Source organism: Ictidomys tridecemlineatus, chromosome 10, assembly GCF_052094955.1.
Source record: "Ictidomys tridecemlineatus isolate mIctTri1 chromosome 10, mIctTri1.hap1, whole genome shotgun sequence".
NCBI classification, from domain to species: domain Eukaryota; kingdom Metazoa; phylum Chordata; class Mammalia; order Rodentia; family Sciuridae; genus Ictidomys; species Ictidomys tridecemlineatus.
Genome location: NC_135486.1, coordinates 133,233,299 through 133,252,097, shown reverse-complemented (window position 1 = coordinate 133,252,097; position 18,799 = coordinate 133,233,299). Strand labels below are relative to the sequence as shown.

Below are 18,799 nucleotides of genomic sequence, written 5' to 3'. Positions count from 1 at the left end.
CCACACATCCTTGGAACAACACCCCCACCTCTGTCTTATCTGCTGCTGAGAATAAAACTAATTTTAAAAAAACCTAAAAGGACTAGATTAGGGAAAAAAAAAGAATAGGGTTTGGGGATTAAGTCTAACTTTGATTAAAAATAAGTTTTTAAAATGAATGTTAAATTCAAAATTTAAATCAGAACAACACTGTTTCCTTTCCTCCAGGAGGCTGGCAGTTCCCTGAATTGCTACCATGGTTTCTGCACGCAAGTCACCCGTCAGTACTGACTGGGTAGGTAAACAATAACCAACTTACTTTTTTTCATAGATATCTGTAAATTTAAAAAGAGGCAAACAACAGGCCGGAGCATCCTGAAGAATAGATATGGTTTCTGCACTGTAAGACAAAATTTTAATTAATTAGAAAGTACACCATGTCTTCTACATTACAAAGCATATTTAAAAAAAAAAGTTCATAAAATTAACACAATGTATAGTGTATGCAAAGTAATTACCAGTTTTGATATGTTGGTTCATTTTCTAGAAAAATTTAAAGAAAAAATTTTAGGGATAAGTCAATGAGAGATTAAATTATACACTAGGTTTTATCAGGCTTTCCCCACCTATGGAGCAGAAAGACAGACTGCTCACAGTAGGACAAGCACCTGGCTGCTAATTCAGAGCTTGAATTATCTCCTGCCATGGTGTTTATACATTATATACACAGGATCAGAATTCCTATATATGTGAATATAACATAACTCAGTACAACAGTATCTCAACTATTGTTTAAAAATCAAAAGGTACAAAAATAAATAAATCAAACCACTCAGAGGGAAGTTAAAAACAACAACAAAAATCCCAAATGCCCAAACATTAACTGTGATTGGAAAATGCCCAAATGTTAAGTGTGACTGGCTTCGAGCCACAGGATTATAGGACTTTCTCTCGAGCCACAGGATTATAGGACTTTCTCTCCTGTTGCTTTTGTTTCTGAACTTTCCAAATTTTCTTCAAATGAGAATTATTTTTATTCTAAGGAAAACAAAAAACTTAAAATAATGGTGAAATACAAGTTAAAGATCCAAACAGACACTCTGGAGAGCTTCCTGTTTTAAAACACGGATAGTCAAAGGAGAATCAAACATTAGAATAAATAAAGCCACAGGATTCCCCAGATCGACACAGTTGTAAAGTGCACTGACCGGTGCAGGGTGGTTGTGTGATATTAAGGACATATGCCAAGTTGAGAACTTAGAGCTGTGTAGATCTAGTCTGCAAGGTGAATGGACCTTCTACCAAGAGTTGAAGGAAACATCTTAGACTTTGCAGGCTTATAAGCTTTTAGAATTCTACTTTTAGAACCTGTTCTGGATATGTGGCATACTATTTTACTCCCAATTGCCTGTCAAGTTTAAGTTGAACTTCATCTATGATTAATGACTGAACAAGACACAATGGCTTATTTCTAACTATATACATTAAGAATAAGCATTACTGCATACATATTCATCACAACACAATTGAGAACGTGATAAGATCTATTTTTATGATTTCCAAAACAGTTTCTGGGTCAAATGTTACTTCCTGAAATAAATGGTCAGTTGTTTGCCTTGTTTCTTACCTCAGTAAAGAGAGTGATTTATTAGCAGCTCCTGTGGCAAGTGAGACCAGGATCTTCTTGCTGCCAATTTTACACCTGTGGAGGCTATTCACTGCACTAATGGCATCTTGCAGGTTTTCCATCTGCACAACAGCCTTGAGCTGGTAATCCGTGTGGGGGCTGAGCTCGACACTCTTCACCTACCAGGAGAAAAGGAAAATGGAACCATGTCTACCCAGGTCCTGCCATTTAGAAACACATCTGTGGACTTCAGGGCAGACATGAGGAAACCCGTGTGAACATTGCACTTCTGCTAGCCAGAAGACAGGCAGGATGGGGTGACTTCAGAGGTGCACACCAGGCTGGTCTGCCCATGTGCTCTGGCACACACAACTGTCTGAGGCAGACTCAGAGGCCAGTGCACAGAAGGGGTCTTCCAGGTAGTCTGTACTCTGAAAAACCCCAGACTAGAAAAGGTGGATTTTTAGCAAACTGCATTTAAAAGCTGAGTCAGGGACAATAAGAAATAAAGAAAGGGGCTGGGGATGTGGCTCAAGCGGTAGCGCGCTCGCCTAGCGTGCGTGCGGCCCGGGTTCGATCCTCAGCACCACATACAAACAAAGATGTTGTGTCCGCCGAGAAGTAAGAAAAAATAAATAAATGTTAAAAAAAAAGAAATAAAGAAAAATAACCAACATTACTTAAGAATGCTTTCTGTTTTTTTGTAGGCAGAGCTAAGATCCATCAATGTTTTGTCTTCTAGAGTGCCATTGAGAACCTGTCTATGACAAGTGCTTCTCACGGCCAGAACTCCTGCTCTCTGGGGCCGTGACCTAGAACCTGGGCATATAGCACAACCCGAGCAGACTTCAGAGAAAGGAAGAAGTTCAAATCCATCCAGTCACATTCACATCCTGCCTGTGGTTATGTGTGCCAAATTAAGTTCTCTGGACTTACCAAAGGGTAAAAGAGCAAGAGGGAGCAGGTTACCTTGCCGTGCCTAGAAAAGGCCTCTTGGAGGAGCTGCTGCAGCTCCTTCCGGGACAACCTGTAGTCCACGTTGCTGACCTGGATGTCAGCACCATTTGCAAAGGGGTCTGGGCGGTCGGCTCCACTGCTGGGGTCAGCAACGCTGAAAGCAAGTGGGGATGCTCTGTTTAAGAAGTTTGGAGACATACTCCTGCTGGAAACACACAGTGAGGTTAGTTTAAAAAAAAATGTATTTGGGTTTTAAAATTCAGGCTTTGTAAGAAGCTACACATAGAAAAGAACTTTCCCATTTGTGCTTTTATCCTAACATACATGGATTTAGAACTATTGTCTGAGGTACTATCTGTTGAACCCTTTTAAATAACCAATAAATTATTCAATTTCAAATATTCTTTCATGTGTTATTTAAAGCTAAAGGCAGAAATTACAGGTAACCTTGATGAACTAAAGTCCTACTTTGGGCATTTACCCTTAGGAAACTAACCTGTGTTACCAACTTCAGTCTTTAACCTCCTCTGTGGCTGTGAAAAATCTAAATACTCTGACTCAGATGTTGCAGTACTTCTGCACTTTGGAAAACGTTCATGTGAATTTTTATGTGTAATTTTATAGGTTCACAGTCATTTTCTACAGTGATTCTTCACCACCTCAGGAGAGCAAATGTAGTGTCAGAAGGAGCCCAGGAGAATACGACACACTTCATGGTTCCCTGTGTCTCAAGTCTCAAGAACTACTTGGTAAGGGTTTGTAAACTTAGATAAGAGAGATGGTAGACAATAACAGTGGTCTACAGAGACTCTTACTTTTCAAGCAGCTTTCTATAAATCGACACATTAATAAGCCTGTAATCCCAGCAACTAGGGAGGTTGAGGCAGGAGGATTGCAAATTCAAGCCAGCCTTAGCAATTTAGTGAGACCCTGTCCCAAGACACAAGTAAAAAGGACTGGGGAAAGTGGCTCAGTGGTAAAGTGCCCTGGGTTCAATCTCTAGCACCAAAAAAATAAAAATAAGAAGACCCAACATATGCCTGGATTGAGCTCTCTCCTCAACACATCTTGGCTGCCTCCCCTCCCTAGCCGGGGTCTCCAGGCAGGCTGCTCTCCGATCTCTGCTCACCAAGATTTCCACCGGGAGAGGGAAAGGCGAAGTACTGCCCCAGAATGTTAGCCACGACCTAAAGAAATAGGGCTGGCAGGGGGTGCTGGAAGACTTATCTTTTTTGCTTCCGGCACTTCTTCAACACACGCACTAGTGCCTGATCCTTGCTCCTGCACGTGACCACCTGTGTTGGTCAGGAAGTTGGACTCACCTAGGAGTCCAGGGCGGAGACGTGAGCAGAGGACTAACTCGCCTTGACGCCATCAACTCACTAAAAGCGGACGGGTAGCTCACTCGGAAGACAGTCTCCTCTTTGTCTTTTTTCTCTACGGGAGAACTGGTGACACTTCGAGCATTGAGGTTCTCTTTTCTAATAAAAGGGAAAAATTGAAAGGAAAGGTCACATGTCTCCCTTCACATTAAAGACGCAACTCTGAGAAAGAGTAATTCCACACACTTCTGATTGCCTTTGTAGAGCAATTCGGCCATCCCGGAGTTTTTGGGCGTGGGCACCACGGCGCTGGGATTACAGTGCGGGGTCGCTGCCAGTCTCACGTGACCAGGCTGCGGCTCACAGCTTCTGTTGCCGGTCTTTGACTCCATGCGGCACAGCTCCTTCAGAGACACAAGGACAGTGGGTTTTAAGTCCCCAAGATGTGTTAGATCTTGCACAGAAAATGACTGACTTTGAGTTTTATCAAACTAAAATAAGAGGACACACCAAGAGCCAGCACGCACATAAAGCATGAAAATAAAGAAGCCAAACTACCATAAGCTTAAGAAAGCAAGAGAGATCCAAGTTACCTGTAAACTTTTAACGTTTGTACTTCTTGTTGCAGATCCAGAATTTGCCTGCGAGCCTTTTCCAGGCGTGGCTTTGGCACTGGAAGATTGTTCACTTGCATCTTTGATGAGGCACAATTTTGGATTCTTAAGTTTTTTGGGAGACTTCACTTTATCAGCAATTGCATTTGAACTCTTTGCTTCACAGAGTTCTCTATGTTTTGGAGTAAATGACACAATGATCCTATTACCAAAGACGTCTTCATTTTCCATCCGCTTCTGAGCCCGCTCCGCACTGTCTTGGTTTATGAAGCGCAGAATCGCACTGCAGCCCGTGATGCTCAGCACTTTCCCACCGCAGTTGTCGGACAGGCGTCTGAGCCTGTTGCTGACGCTCTTGCCGTCTTTGTTTGCGGGCAGGTTATAAACATAGAGCAGAGTGTGGCACTGCTAATACAGAGGAAACAGTGTCACCTCAGCTCAGCTCCAGGGCCCGAGTTCTGTTTCAAAAAAAGAATGTGCAACTTCCAAACTTCAGCTAACAACCGAGGAGGGGAGGCGGAGTGATTCAGATGGAGAGGATAACCCTGCGCAGAGTGATTCCGGTGGGAGAGGATAACCCTGCGCAGTGCCGAGGTGGCCGAATATTGTTTTAAAAAGATGCTGGGTACAGGGCTGGGATTGCGGCTCAGTGGAAGAGCGCTCATCTAGCATGTGCGAGGCCCTGGGTTTAATCCTCAGCACCACATAAAAATAAACAAATAAAATGAAGGTATTGTGTCCAACTACAACTAAAAAATAAGTATTAAAAAAAAAGATGCTGGGGGCTGGGGATGTGGCTCAAGCGGTAGCGCGCTCGCCTGGCATGCGTGCGGCCCAGGTTCGATCCTCAGCACCACATACAAACAAAGATGTTGTGTCTGCCGAAAACTAAAAAATAAATAAATAAATATTTAAAAAAAAAAAAAAAAGATGCTGGGTAGAAGGTTACTGCATGATTTCATTTCTATAAAAATGTTCAGAAGTGTACAACTAGAGGTTTGAAAAATTGTGCTCTGTATGTGCAATATGAATTGTTATATATTCTGCAGTCATATATATATTAGTTTTTAAAATAAAAAAATAAAGGGAGAACAAAAAAGAAAATGTCCAGAAAAAAAAAAATTAGCCTCAGGTGGGAATGGGGAATGGCATGAGGGATCTTACTGAAATAATGGAAATATTCTAAAACTGGCTGTATAGCTCAGGAATTTATTTTTAAAAAAATCATTGAACTGTATATATTGAATTTTGTGCTATGTAAATAATAGTGCAATAAAACCCTTTTTAAAAGTTGTTTTATTTGTTAAACAGAACTGTTGAATGATATAGTACAAAGTTAGAGCCTGTCAAGTCACAATAGCAGGTAGCCAGTGACTAGCCTGGAAGTTTTACCAGACACTGTGTGACCATGACCCTTCGAGAACTGCAATGTATATATTAAGAAACAAAACCTGGGCTGGGGCTCTAGCTCAGTTGATTGAGCGCTTGCCTCTCATGCACAAGGCCATGGATTCAATCCCAAGCATAAAAAAAAGAATCAAACAAAACCACAAAAATGCAAGAAGAAACTTAATTATGGAGATTAAATCCAAAAGCCATAAAAGAAATCATTAAAAATGGGCATATGTGAACAATCTACAGGAAAGATAACAAGAACCAACAACAATAATAAAAGGAAAACAAAAATAAAAGGAAAAATAAATTGTACCTTGCTGTTGATTATAAAAAAGGCCATCTATAGGCAGATGATTTCTTTCACCTATAAGACTGGTAAAGATATTTTTGTACCACTTCTTGGTAAGAATGTATTTCAGTCACCTTCCTGGAGGGCACTGTGGATCCTGACAGTGAAATTCTGACTCACAATAGTCACACCTTACAATTTACCCTATAAAACTATAGCCCAGGAACTCAAAGATGACATGAATGAACTTGCTGGAGATGGTGAAAAACTGGGTATAAACAAAATGTCCAGAAAGAGGTAGAATGCTTAAAGTATGTTGCTAAAAGACATTATGCTGGTTTTTGGAATGCGTGATTTAAATCAACATATATTGACATTGGAAGGCATCTAATATAACATTTTTATGTTAAAAAAAAAGTCATTAGAACACTATAAATGTGAAACTATTATTTTTAAGTTTATTTAAATGACTAGATCATATTTTCTAAGTGCTTAATCTTCTTCCCTGAAGTGAGGATGTTGGGTGAGATCTTTTCTAAGGCACAGTCATTGAATTGTGTGGAAGCTGCATTTCGAGTACATTTACGTATGGGATTGCCCGTTTGCCTGGGTCACCTACATACAGCTCTTCTCCATCATTCTTACTATTTCTCTAAAAGTTACACAGACATTCTCCAGACACTTAAACACAGCTCAGCTCTGCAGTACCCAGTCCTGTCCCTATCAAGTCTGCAGAGGTGCTGCTCCTCCCAGAAACATGCGCCCACTCTCCCAGCAGGCACCTTAGCTGGATCACAGGTGCAGCAGCTACCGCCACCCCTACTGCCCAGGCACCACAGGCACACAGTACAGAAAGCACAGGCTCGAAAGCCTGCTGGAGCCTAGGAAACACAGGCCTACAAAATGTATAATAACCATGTTTATGGGATGCCAAACACACAAGTATGGGTGAGCTCTCACCATATTCTCTACCATAATACTCCATTATTTCCAACCATTTGATATAAAACACTGCTAGCTTTGGAGACGGTGCAAATGACTATTGGTAAGGTAAATCTACAAATAATTCCCTATGACAGTTGAAAAAATAAAAGGAAGATTCATACATATCCATTCTTTGTAAAGAATAAGTGGAAGATTTCCTAGCCTTATTTCAAAACTGATTGGTCTCATGCAAAGAACAGCCCTTACCTGGATATGAACACCCTTTGGTAAAGGTGGCCTTTCAGCCTCAATAATTCAATCTTGGAAAACGATAAAAATAGCAAACTTACTTACCGGCATTTTTAGTGGTAACCTGGGGGGCAAGTCAGAAATGAATTCTTCAAATCTGATTAGCTCGTTGGCATGATGCAGCAGTGCTTCTGACGCCTGGTTTTTATGAACCAAAATTATGTGGAAACCGTGCCTGTGTCTCAGGTCACTAAGTTCCAATGCAAAGTTGACATCAGCTGAAAGAAAAGTTACAGACCAAACTCATCCTCAAAGGTTAGAAACGAGTGACAAAAACAACTCCAGTGACACCCATTTAGAAGAAAGGACTGGCTGGCTTCTATTCAAAATTGTTTCCCCTTTTAAAGAACACAAGCACAATTCCTACCAGAAAATTAACACAGTAGGACAATTTTACCACATATCTACATGCAGTTCTAAGACATCTGTTTCTTTTAGCATTACTAGGAAGCAAACATCAATATGTTGGGGAGACTCAAATTTGGAAATCATTCATTGTGGATTTTTTAAGTTAATAATCCTGGGCCCGGGTTAAAAATACCTGAACAGACCAAGTCACACTTATAAAACTGGTCCCATTAAGAACTCAAGTTCTCAGTGCTAGCGTTGTGGCTCAGTGGTAGAGTGCTTGCCTCACACATGTGAGACCCTGGGTTCAATCCTCAGCACCACATAAAAATAAATAAACAAAATAAAGATATTGTGTCCATGTATAACTAAAAAATATTTTTAAAAAAAAGAAAGAAAGAAGTCAAGTTCTGCCACTTGGGAGACTGAGGCAGGAGGATCACAAGGTCAAAGCCAGCCTCAGCAACTTAGCAAGGCCCTAAGCAACTTAGCGAGACCCTATTTTTAAATAAAATAAAGTATTTAAAAAGGACCAGGGATGTTGCTCAGTGGTTAAGTGCCCCAGGTTCAATCCCCAGTGGTCCCCCCACCCCCGAGAGAAAAAAAAAACTCAAGTTCCAAGGAGACAATAAAAAATTCAGGCTCAATTTTTTTCCAAACGATTCACAACAATAAGCATTAGCATGTTTCAGCCTCACTTTACTTTCCCGTGTATCTGGTTCTCTAACTCCCTCAGTGAATTTAACGAAGTCCGCAGTTATCTTTACACTTACTTGACACAAGAACCACAGTGGCCGGAGCAGTGTGAGTATTTGCAAACCTTCGGAGACTCTGCCGGAGCTTATCATCTGCAGCATTCTTTGCAGTAGCATTAATGTGAGCAACGGTTACCTGCATTGATCCATAATGAGGGCAGATGAGCATGAGGTGAGGTTAAAAAACCTGCTACACATCTGCCCATATTTTAGTAGATAATTCTTGAGGAAAGAAACTATTATTGCCAGGAATGGAAAACTGGGGTATAGCTCAGGATCAGACAATCTGGATTAAATCTCAGTCTTAAAAAAGTTGCTTTCCTACTCAGGGCCTTAGTTTTGTCTGTAAATTTTCAAGTAACAAATCTTATGTGTCTGGTTCCATAGCAGTTTCAAAAAACCAAGAAAACCAGGTGCGGTGGCATAGACCTGTAATCCCAGTGACTCAGAGAGCTGAGGAAGAAGGATCTCAAATTCAAGACCAGCCTCAGCAACTAAGCAAGGCCCTAAGCAACTTACCGAGACCCTGTCTCAAAAATAAAATAAAAAGGGCTGGAGGGAGGGAGGGAGGGAGGGAGGGAGGGAAGGAAGGAAGGAAGGAAGGAAGGCCAAAGAAACCATTGAAATGTAACCATAAATAACATTATTGAAAGATTAAACATGATTAAGTGATTTCTAGCACTTTAGGAATAATCTCTTGCTAATTTATTTTATTTGAAAACTTGAGTAGGAATAATGAGATGTTTGTTTGGTGGTAGTGGTGCATTCCCAGTCCTTTTTTATTTTTAATTTTGAGACGGGGTCTCATTAAGTTGACTAGTGATTCTGCTACCTTAGCTGAGTTGCTAGGATTACAGGCATGCACTACCATACTTGGCTGCTAGATTAAAATACTAAAAAAAAATTTTTTTTTTACCTGGCAATTATTCAGCTCTTGAATAACTTCTTTGTTTTCTTTACTGATGTCACACACACAGATGAACTCTGCTTCTCTGTGACCTTTAAAAAATCTTTCACGGATTCTCTGTACAACAGTGGTAGCTGACCGGCCAGAAGGAACTGAGCAGTTTTCAATATCCCAAAAAACTCCAATGGGGGGCAAGTTTTCCAGCACCTGTCCGGGTACTGTGACTTCTGGTGACCCTTAAGAAATGTTGACACTTTAATTACATGTTGTGAGAAATAAAATGGCAAATTAAAATTCATTAATAGGTCATTACCTAACATTCTTAGTGGCAGAAAAGCTAAATTACTGATGGATGTTAAGTTTACAATGCCAACTAGATTGACTGACCTAAAAAGCAACCAAAGTGCCACAGTACTTCTCCAAGATCATTCCCGTTTTCCAAGAGAGAACAAATCTATAGGTCAAGTGACTTTAAGCTCACAGTAAATCTATCTTGAAGTATGAGCCATTCTCACGCTGACCAGTGACGCTTCTCTGAACACCAGCCACCTAACAGGTTGGATACTACTGCTCCAGGCCTGGATTCCCATGGGCACCCATGCCTCACTACCTACTCAGTGAGGAACAACACTGAAGAGATGACCAAGGTGAAGCTGGCACTACTGCTGAATTTAAATTACAAACAAATGTTAATGCTTAACATCCCATTTAACACTTAAAAATGTCTTTGAAAAATATCATATGAACTACTTTTGAGGGAAATTATTTTAACTGAGAACTCTTAGATTTTCAAATTCTGTTTAATATCAGCCATTACTAAATTGTTATAAATACTGACTTTACAACTTTTAGGGTATATACAGCAGTAGGCTCAATTATGAACCCACTGACCCCACATCTCCTAATGACTTCCCATTTTTCTATAAATAATTTCTGATCTCAAACAGCCTCCACCCAACATCAAGGACAAATGACTTTACTGGTTTATGGTAATAAGAAGAAGATTTTTACCAAGAGATGGAAGGGGAGACTCGCATAGACTTTAAAATCAAACACAGTTTTAGAACCACAAGGGATCTTTTAAAGGTGATCAGATGCAACGTTAGTACCAGCTACTGAAAACTACTTAATAATGCACATTTCACACCATACTGTCATTTACCAAATTTCGAAGCAGCTTTGCCTAGACTGGTCGTCAATAACAACGTGGTCTCCTTCCCTGTTCCTTTGGTTCCACAGCCATTACACAGAGGGATAGCAAAAGGTGCAGGTTGAGTATTTGGAGGTGGTATATTTGGCCAGACTTTAGCAGCATCAATTATACTATTTCTTGCCGGCTGTTTTAAAATTTTTTTAAAAAAGGAGGAGGTTTCAGATACATCATTTCAGTACCTAGAGTTACACACATCTGAAAACACATTCTAAGTGTTTCACCTTTCCACCTAAACTCTGATAAAATGTATTTTCAAATCTTTCCCAGAATGATTAACTATCAATTCGTAGCCTCATTTCAACAAGTGACTTGAAATGATCGGGGCAGACAGCACAGGTTAACCATCTATGCCTCTGCTTTCTGGTGCACATGTCTGCTGCAGTGGAGACCTCACCTCACACACTTGACTAAGGGCAATGTAGTTTTCCCTTGAACTCTGTGACTGAGGCAGAGTCCTCCATGTTATTACAAAGACAATATGGGTAACTTATGTTATCTGAAACTCACGACTACACATAAAATTACAAGAAATCAGCTGTGCCCTAGCCATTAAAAATACAACAACCCAGAGCTTTTGCAGAACTAGGTTCTTAAGTTGGATACAGACTTATTTCAATTAGGGACTCTAAAAGCATAAGCTACAAAAAAAAAAAAAAAAAAAAAAAAACCTCTGACTTTTTTAAAGGCTCTCCCATTTTACCCTTGCATCTTTCAGGACCAGCAGAGGTCATGCTCATGGGGAGATCCACCCTGTGCACAATAATACACTACAGAAAAGTCATTCCTCAAACCTCAGCTGCACCCAATATAGAAAATAAAAAGATACAAACCTTGTTTAGACAGTCTTCGCAGTAAAGTGAGCCCTTTAAACAAACCGGAGGTACCACATTTAGGTGTAAAGAGTTGGTGCACAAATGAGGCGTTAGCTCCGACTGTGAAATGTGCTCTTCCAAACGCCCTGGAGCCCCACTTGTGAAATCAGAACAGGGAAAATAGCCAGCAGAAGTGCAGCCCTGGAGAGTCGGAAACTGATGCAGCTTGTGCATACTACTGTGACATGACTGGAAATGGAGCTTTCCACAACAGGGGAGGTGTTTGCAGGAGGACAGATTACTCTCTAGACACGTGCTGGGAAAGTCACTCGCAATGCCTGCCAAGTTGCTCCTAGCTGAGGCATTCTGAAGTGAAGACGCAGACTGGAAAGCAAACCCTGACCCTACCTGACATGTGACCGTCCTGGTGCTCTGTGAGTCTAAGAGTGTGCCCGTGTGAATCAAGCTACCAGTACCTCCACCACTGCTGCCACCACTACCACCAAAATGCATTGGCGAAGTGGAGGAGTCATTGGGGCAATGAGCACAGCAGCTTACTTTGGGGACAGTTGAAAGCTGTATTTTAGGTTGCTGAAGAGAATGAATATCAGGAAGTGGGACTGCTGGAAAGAGCTTAGAGCCAGCATGAAGGGGAGATGGTACATCCTTTAATTCCACAGCAACTTTCTTGTTCTCCATGTACTCTTTCTGAGAAAAGAAAATTGAACAGAAGTCAATTTTATGAGGTCAGTGACTTTTGTCAACTCATATACTACTCCATTAAAAAACAGAAATAGTGTTTAATTCTGTTTCCATCTCTCAGTCATATCCCAACAAAATGGAATAGCGGCTAAGACCAGGGGTGTTCTTTGGAAAAATCTCCAGGATGTGGACAAAAAAAACACAACTAATATAAAGACTGTTGCTGGTGTGGCGGCACGAGCCTGTAATCCCACTGACTCAGGAGGCTGAGGCAAGAGGAAGGATCACAAGTTCAAAGCCAGGCTCAGCAACTTAGTGAGGTCCTAAGCACCTTAGCAAAAAAATCAAAAAGGGCTGGGGGTATAGCTCAGTGGTTAAGCACTCCCGGGTTGTTCAATCCCCAGTACCAAAACAAAGAGGGGATGGTCGGCAAAGCAAGTTAACCATCTATGCCTCAGTGACTTCCCTTTTATAACTTCCTCTGCCTCACAGGACTTTCAAAAGATGACAGGTGGTATGAAAACAATAATGTCACAAACTGTATTCAATAAAGATAGCTTGCGAACAAAGTGGTTCACCAAATAGTTCCTGCATTTAGTGCATCAAGGGTTTTGGTAGGGTCCCCTAAAAAAGAAGAGTAAGATTCCCAAGGGTCCAGCTCTGTTGTCAAGGACACTTAAGAAATGATAGGGTGTCATGACCTAAAGCCAGAATGACAACCATTATATCAAACCGGCAAAAGAACTAGTACTTAGAAAACCATCTGGGAAAAAGAGACAGTCTCCCATCTAACTTCAATACAGGGGAGGACAGTATATGACAAAAGTTACAAGCAGGGCATTCCTGTCAATAGTCCTGGAGCTGAATGTGATGTTCCAAAGCTGCGTGACTTTGGGTTTGTTACTTAACCTCTCTAAACTTTGGTTTCCCCATCTATAAACTGGGAATCATAAAAAGCACCTTCCACAGTTACTGAAGGATGAAATGGGATTGAGCATATAAAGTACTTAGCACAATACTGGGTCCCTGAAAGGGGATCTAACTAATTAATCAACTTTATGGAGTGAATGCAGAACCCCTAACCCAAAGAGGAGGCCCTCATGTAGTGACTGAAACATGCTGATCCATCAGAGCATGGAAAGGCCCTTTGACTATCATTCTACACTCATTCGGAAGGAATCTGAATTTTCAGTTAGACTTTTCCTTAAAGGGGGATAATAGCAATGGGCTGACCAGGCAACAAGCAGTGTGTCTTGATAATTATCGTTCAGACTAGAAATTATGAATACACTAACATTTCAATTCTTATATATCAGGCTCTTATGTGCAATATGATGATGAGCTGGTTGCCTAAAACCTACTCCATTCTGCATGCCACTGTCAAAAACAACTTTTGAGCCTATCAGTGGCTCAGGAGATTGAGGCAGGAGGGTCACAAGTTCAAAGCCAGCTTCAGCAACTTAGTGAGGCCCTAAACAATTTAGCAAGACTCTGTCTCTAAATAAAATATAAAAAGGAGCTGAGATGTGGCTCAGTGGTGAAGCATCCCTGGAACCAACAAAACCCAGGGTTTGAGGTAATGCTGAGAATGCAATTCTGAACTGGGTGACCTCTACAAGGACCAGATCCAGATCACAACCCAGGAATCCCTGTTGAGATGCCAACACTCCTTGTCAACTGTCCTTAAACCGATGCACTCTGGAAATGACCCAAATTACTTGGTGCCTTGCAACAAAGACAACTATATAGTAAAAAGCATCATTAACAACAACAAATACATACAATGAAAACCTAGAGAATACAGAAAACCAAATTGATTTTTTTTAAGTCTCATTTGAATCCCAAGTACAATAGAAAAAAGGAAAATAAGTGGTAACAGGAGTGCATGAAATCAGAAAATGTCAAAATCACTATGAAAAAATAAAGCAAGCACAGGGCTGGGTTCGCAGCTCAGTGTAAGCTATGTGCTCCACACCTGTGAGTCCCTGGGTTTCATGCTGAGCACTACCACCACCACAGAGAATTCATAAGACACATTCAGGAGAAATCCTGAATAAAAAAGAATGCCAATACGGTCTTGTCAATGTTTCCTGAGTCATGAGACTCAAAACCCTCAGAAGGTTCCAGTGTAATACAATTTATTTTGCACTTTCCTCTGATTTTACTACACAATCTTTGGAATTTAAGACTATATTAAGAAACAAATCTTCCCAAAATTTTAACTTTAACATTTGAAGTTTCTACTATCACTCAGAGTGGAATACAGGAATGAAGAAAAAAACAAAAAAACAAAACTACACCCTCATTGCATCAGGAATAACAACATTCTACAGTGGGCAATACAGAAACACCTGGCACAGACTCCAGGGAAAGAGACTGTGCCAGACCAAATGGACCTCTCCTCTAGTCACACAAGGAGTTTGCTAAGTCCTTGCACATAGTTACCGTTTGGGGACTAAGTGGCAACGTCTGCTCAGGACGAGAAAAGCAATTAGAGAATTTCCAAAGCCATGGCTTAGCATCATTATCTTGTTGAAGCCATCCAAGTGTTCTACTGCAGGGGTTCTCAGTTCCGTTTCCTTCCATCATACAGCCATGCAAAGTGGTTCAACATTCTTTCATCTTTCTTTTCTTTCATTCTTCCACCCTGTTAAGAGCAAGTGACATTTCCTTGTTATTTCTTCATATAAGGATAAATTTTATATTAAATATAACTGCAACATGTACCACGCAATGGCTGTCAATGATTCGATTCAAATCTGAAAGAACAAAAGAATGCATATTATAGCACCTTACAAGCTACTAAAATGTGTTAAACTTGATTGACTGCTTATGCTTAAAATCTAAAAGCATCAATCTGATTTTTATAAAATCTATAAACTGCTATTCCTTGTGTTTGATAGCTCTTCAAATAGGAATGAGTTTTGATTGAGTCCTATTTTTTCTTTAAACACTGACATGCTTGAAAAACTAGCCTAATCTTAGACATTTTCATGTTCCTGAATGAGACTTCTCTTCACCTGGCTAGAATCAACTTTCTCTGCCCTAAGCGGACTTTTTAAAAGTTATTTTTAACTCTCTCTTTTTCTCTCTCCCCTCACAAGATTCTGCCTAGAAGAGTAAAGAAGATGACGGAACAGAGAATCTAATTGTATTAAAAGAAATAACACCATATCAGCCTCTACCACTATGTCTCTGATATGAGCACTGTGAACTTTGAATTCTATTCTGCACAGAATAAATCCAACCAATTTCTCAGTTTACTTATGATGAAAGTCCAATATGACACATCACACACACAAAAAAAATCTAACAATTAAAGCAACCACAAGTCACAGGTGTGCTGTATTTGCTCCACTGTAACAACACTTTTACAAGTCTTAAACAGTACAATAAAGACAGATCAAATCAATCCACACCCACCATTCATGGAGGAAGCTGGCCAATGGTGAGGAAGACTAAACTTCATTTCTAAGTACTTACCACAATGTCCCAACAACCACCTTTCTTACCTATACTGGCCATTTTCAGGGGATTAATTTCATTATCAGAAATTCTATTTAAGCATACAGTAAACAACTTCTTAGTTCTGTCTCTAATAAGATGTTCTTTCCAAGAGATGTTAACATCTACATTCTAGGAGGAGCTGAGAAATTATATAAATACTGTGTCTAAGGTACATGAGAACTGACCACATAAAGCAGAAGTCTGGACTGTGTGCCCAAGCCAGCCCACTGCCTGTAATTCAAATGGCCTGTGAACTAAGAATGTATTTACATTTTTTTAATTCCTGAAAAAAAATTAAATGAGATTCAAATTTCAGTGGCCATTAAGTTAACTTATTGAGACACAGCCATACTCATTCATTTAAATGCTGTCTGTCTGCTGCTCTTGTACAATTGCGGAGTTGAGTTGTTGTGACAGGGACGGGTCACAAAGCCTAAAATATTAATTATTTGGCCTATTTAGCAAAGCTTCAAATTTTCATTAAGTTTCTCTTTCTGGGCTTGGGTGTGGTGTTAGAGTACATGCTTAACAAGGCCTTGAGTCTAATTCCCAGGGCACATGCAAGACAGACAGACAGACAGACAGACAGACACACACACACACACACACACATACATACACACATTGTTTCCTCCTCTGTAAAATGTGGCTAATTTTTTCCCTGGTCTACCCCAAAGCATTGCAGATAAAATGATTTAAGTAAATCACTCAATACCCATTTTCATCATTGTATCTTGTACTAAGCACAAACAGGCCTGTTACACAGTAGATACAAAGTAAATATTTGTTGAATGAAGGAATTAAGAAATCACAAAATTTACCCACTAGTGTTGGAAGTGGTTAATCAGAGCGAGAGAGAGAGAGAGAGAGAGAGATGGAAATGCCAATACTAATACCAAATAATGATACTTGTTTTTACCACTACATACAGGTCTTACGTGCCCTAACAATTTGTGATGTTCCCGGTATAAACAATTTTAATATGCTCTCTCAAAACTCTTTAAAGCAAAAACCTCAAAATGAACTAGAATTTATAAAGCATTTTTACTTAACCTTATTTCCTCATTCAGCAAATATTTGCTTATATTTTATTAAAGCACAAGAAATATAATGATGAAAAATAAGGAATGGATCCACTTACGTAAACTCTTTCCCCCCTCAGTAATTCTGTGAGGCAGAAAGGGAATGGTTGGTCTTATTTCATAAAGGGAGAAACAGAAATTTAAGATTCTGTAGCTAGTCAGAGATCACACAATTACTGCAGAAAGGGGCAAAATTAGATTTGCCCAACTCTTACCACCACACCAAGCTGCCTCTAATACTGCTTAATACAAGCAAATAAAAAAAACCAAAAACTTGCTGACAGCCTGCACCCTGAAATTTTTCCAATATTTCTAGGAATGCTACTAAGCAACTTAGGTAGCCAAAGAAGGGGCTGTTTGAGTTGGAATCTCCCTTCAGTCTCTCTCTCTCTCTCATGGCCTTTGAACAATTTAGATAGTGGCCTGAGAGTACAGGATGTGATGTCACGCTGTATATTTGTCCCCAATTCCACCTCTTCCTAGCTGACCAGCTTTGAGCAACTCACAACTTCTCTAACCCTCACAGTTTCTTCTCTTACTTTTCATACAAAAGAGGGGGGGAGGTGAAAACAAAGGGAAAAAAAGTACCCTGCTCAGAGGACTGATTACATGAGTTGCTAATCCATTTGGAACACTTAGCAAATGGCCTTCCCTTATCACCCTATCTTGTCCTGGACTCCCACACCACTCCATCACCATTTTTTTTTCTTTTTCACATCTCTCCTTGCTACTTTATTCTTATTTTTTACCTGCTATTTTATTCTCTTTTAGTCCCATTAGAATGTAAACTCTAGGACAACATTCCAGGGATGTTTTCTTATTCATTATTATCTCTGGCATCTAGCACAGTGCCTGGCATATAGCAAGAAATAACTGTTGAACAAATGATGAGCTCAATAAACGTCAAATAAGAACGTTTAATTTTCAATTTCTCTGCATGCAAAGCAGAAGACCATCGCTCAGAGATGCTGGGAAGTGCAAAACATAAAAACGTAGCTGAAAATCTCTTGGTAAAATCAGAAAAGGTGCTTGGGAAACTCTAAAAAGGGTATCGGGAGGTCGCATACAATTATAGAGGGGAGTGGTTGAAACCCCAAGGCGACCACCCTACGAGTTGTTGAAAGACCCACCTGAATGCAAAATGCTCGGGAGGCTTGCAAAACACCCATTCCTAACGTTTTCCATTCACTTTCCAACTTTGCATATCCTTCTGGGAAGGTTGCTCCTCTCACCTGGAGGGCCCAATAGGGAGCAGGGAGACAGGTGCGGACGGGGAGCCAAATACCCCCAAAGGGGAACGTCTGCATAACAGTGACAGTAGTGAAGGAACTTGAAGGGGAGACCAGCCGACTGTTTGGAAGCAGCCCGTGCCGCGGGTCCCACTCCTTCCCTTCGGACTAGCCACCTCTCCTCTCACCCCACCAGCAATAGGTGGGGGAAGGGGGGGCACTGCCCCTCGTCCAGCTCCGGCGGCCCCAGAGCAGTGGGCCTGTCAGGGTCCAGTCCCAGCGCTGACAGCAAACTCACCTCGGCCGCCGGCTCCACCTCCGCTCACATTCCGGCCCCGCCGCCTTCCCCCCGCCCCCCCCAGGCCCTTTGTTTTGATTCCCGACTCCGCAGCTCCCGCCGCCGCCGCCAAGCGCACCCTCCACTTCCGCTTCCGCACCGCACCGCCCCTGTCGCAAAACCGACGCCCTTCTCTGCCGCCCGCCCCGCCCCGCCCCCGCCGCCGCGTCCTCGCCGCGCGGGGCACGCTGGGAACCCCCGGGGGGGGCGGGGCCTCGCGGCCCTGCAGCCTCGTCAGGCTCAGTCCCCTCCCGATAAACCCCTAAATAGGGACCTTCCCGGGGGGCTGCCCGGCATTTCTCCGCAGAAACCCCCAGTTTAAGAAGGCCTCCCCCCTGCCCTGAGGTGGTGGAGGCGGTTGGGACCTCAAAGCGGAGAACTGGGGGAGCTTGTGGGGCAGAACCGAGGAAAAACCTGCCGAACGGGATTTAATAGAATCAAGGTCTTTGGGGGGGCCAAGCGAGGTGCACGGGATTTCCTTGAAAGACTGG

The 18,799-nt window shown here is 41.4% G+C and overlaps 1 protein-coding gene across 8 annotated transcripts in view; it reads right to left on the bottom strand.

Moving 5' to 3' along the window:
- The window catches only part of Marf1 (meiosis regulator and mRNA stability factor 1), a 38,803-nt gene extending 20,386 nt beyond the window's left edge, over nt 1-18,417 (bottom strand). For 2 of the 8 annotated variants that reach the window (XR_002483765.3, XM_021725420.2), the window contains exons 1-13: nt 18,270-18,417; nt 14,599-14,800; nt 11,470-12,159; nt 10,589-10,763; nt 9,436-9,662; nt 8,538-8,655; nt 7,462-7,634; nt 4,479-4,907; nt 4,132-4,289; nt 3,886-4,044; nt 2,576-2,768; nt 1,607-1,785; nt 299-379 (exon numbers count right to left, since the gene is read on the bottom strand). Coding sequence is in view for 7 of the 8 variants with exons in the window: in XM_021725420.2 (XP_021581095.1) it covers nt 299-379; nt 1,607-1,785; nt 2,576-2,768; nt 3,886-4,044; nt 4,132-4,289; nt 4,479-4,907; nt 7,462-7,634; nt 8,538-8,655; nt 9,436-9,662; nt 10,589-10,763; nt 11,470-12,159; nt 14,599-14,742 (2,726 nt within the window). In the remaining variant the exon portion in view is untranslated. Of the gene's footprint in view, nt 1-298; nt 380-1,606; nt 1,786-2,575; nt 2,769-3,885; nt 4,045-4,131; nt 4,290-4,478; nt 4,908-7,461; nt 7,635-8,537; nt 8,656-9,435; nt 9,663-10,588; nt 10,764-11,469; nt 12,160-14,598; nt 14,801-17,872; nt 18,149-18,269 lie in introns of those variants that run through there. The other 6 variants (XM_013357905.3, XM_013357907.3, XM_013357906.3 and 3 more) reach the window with 6 other exon arrangements.
- Nucleotides 18,418-18,799: the final 382 nt, after the last annotated feature.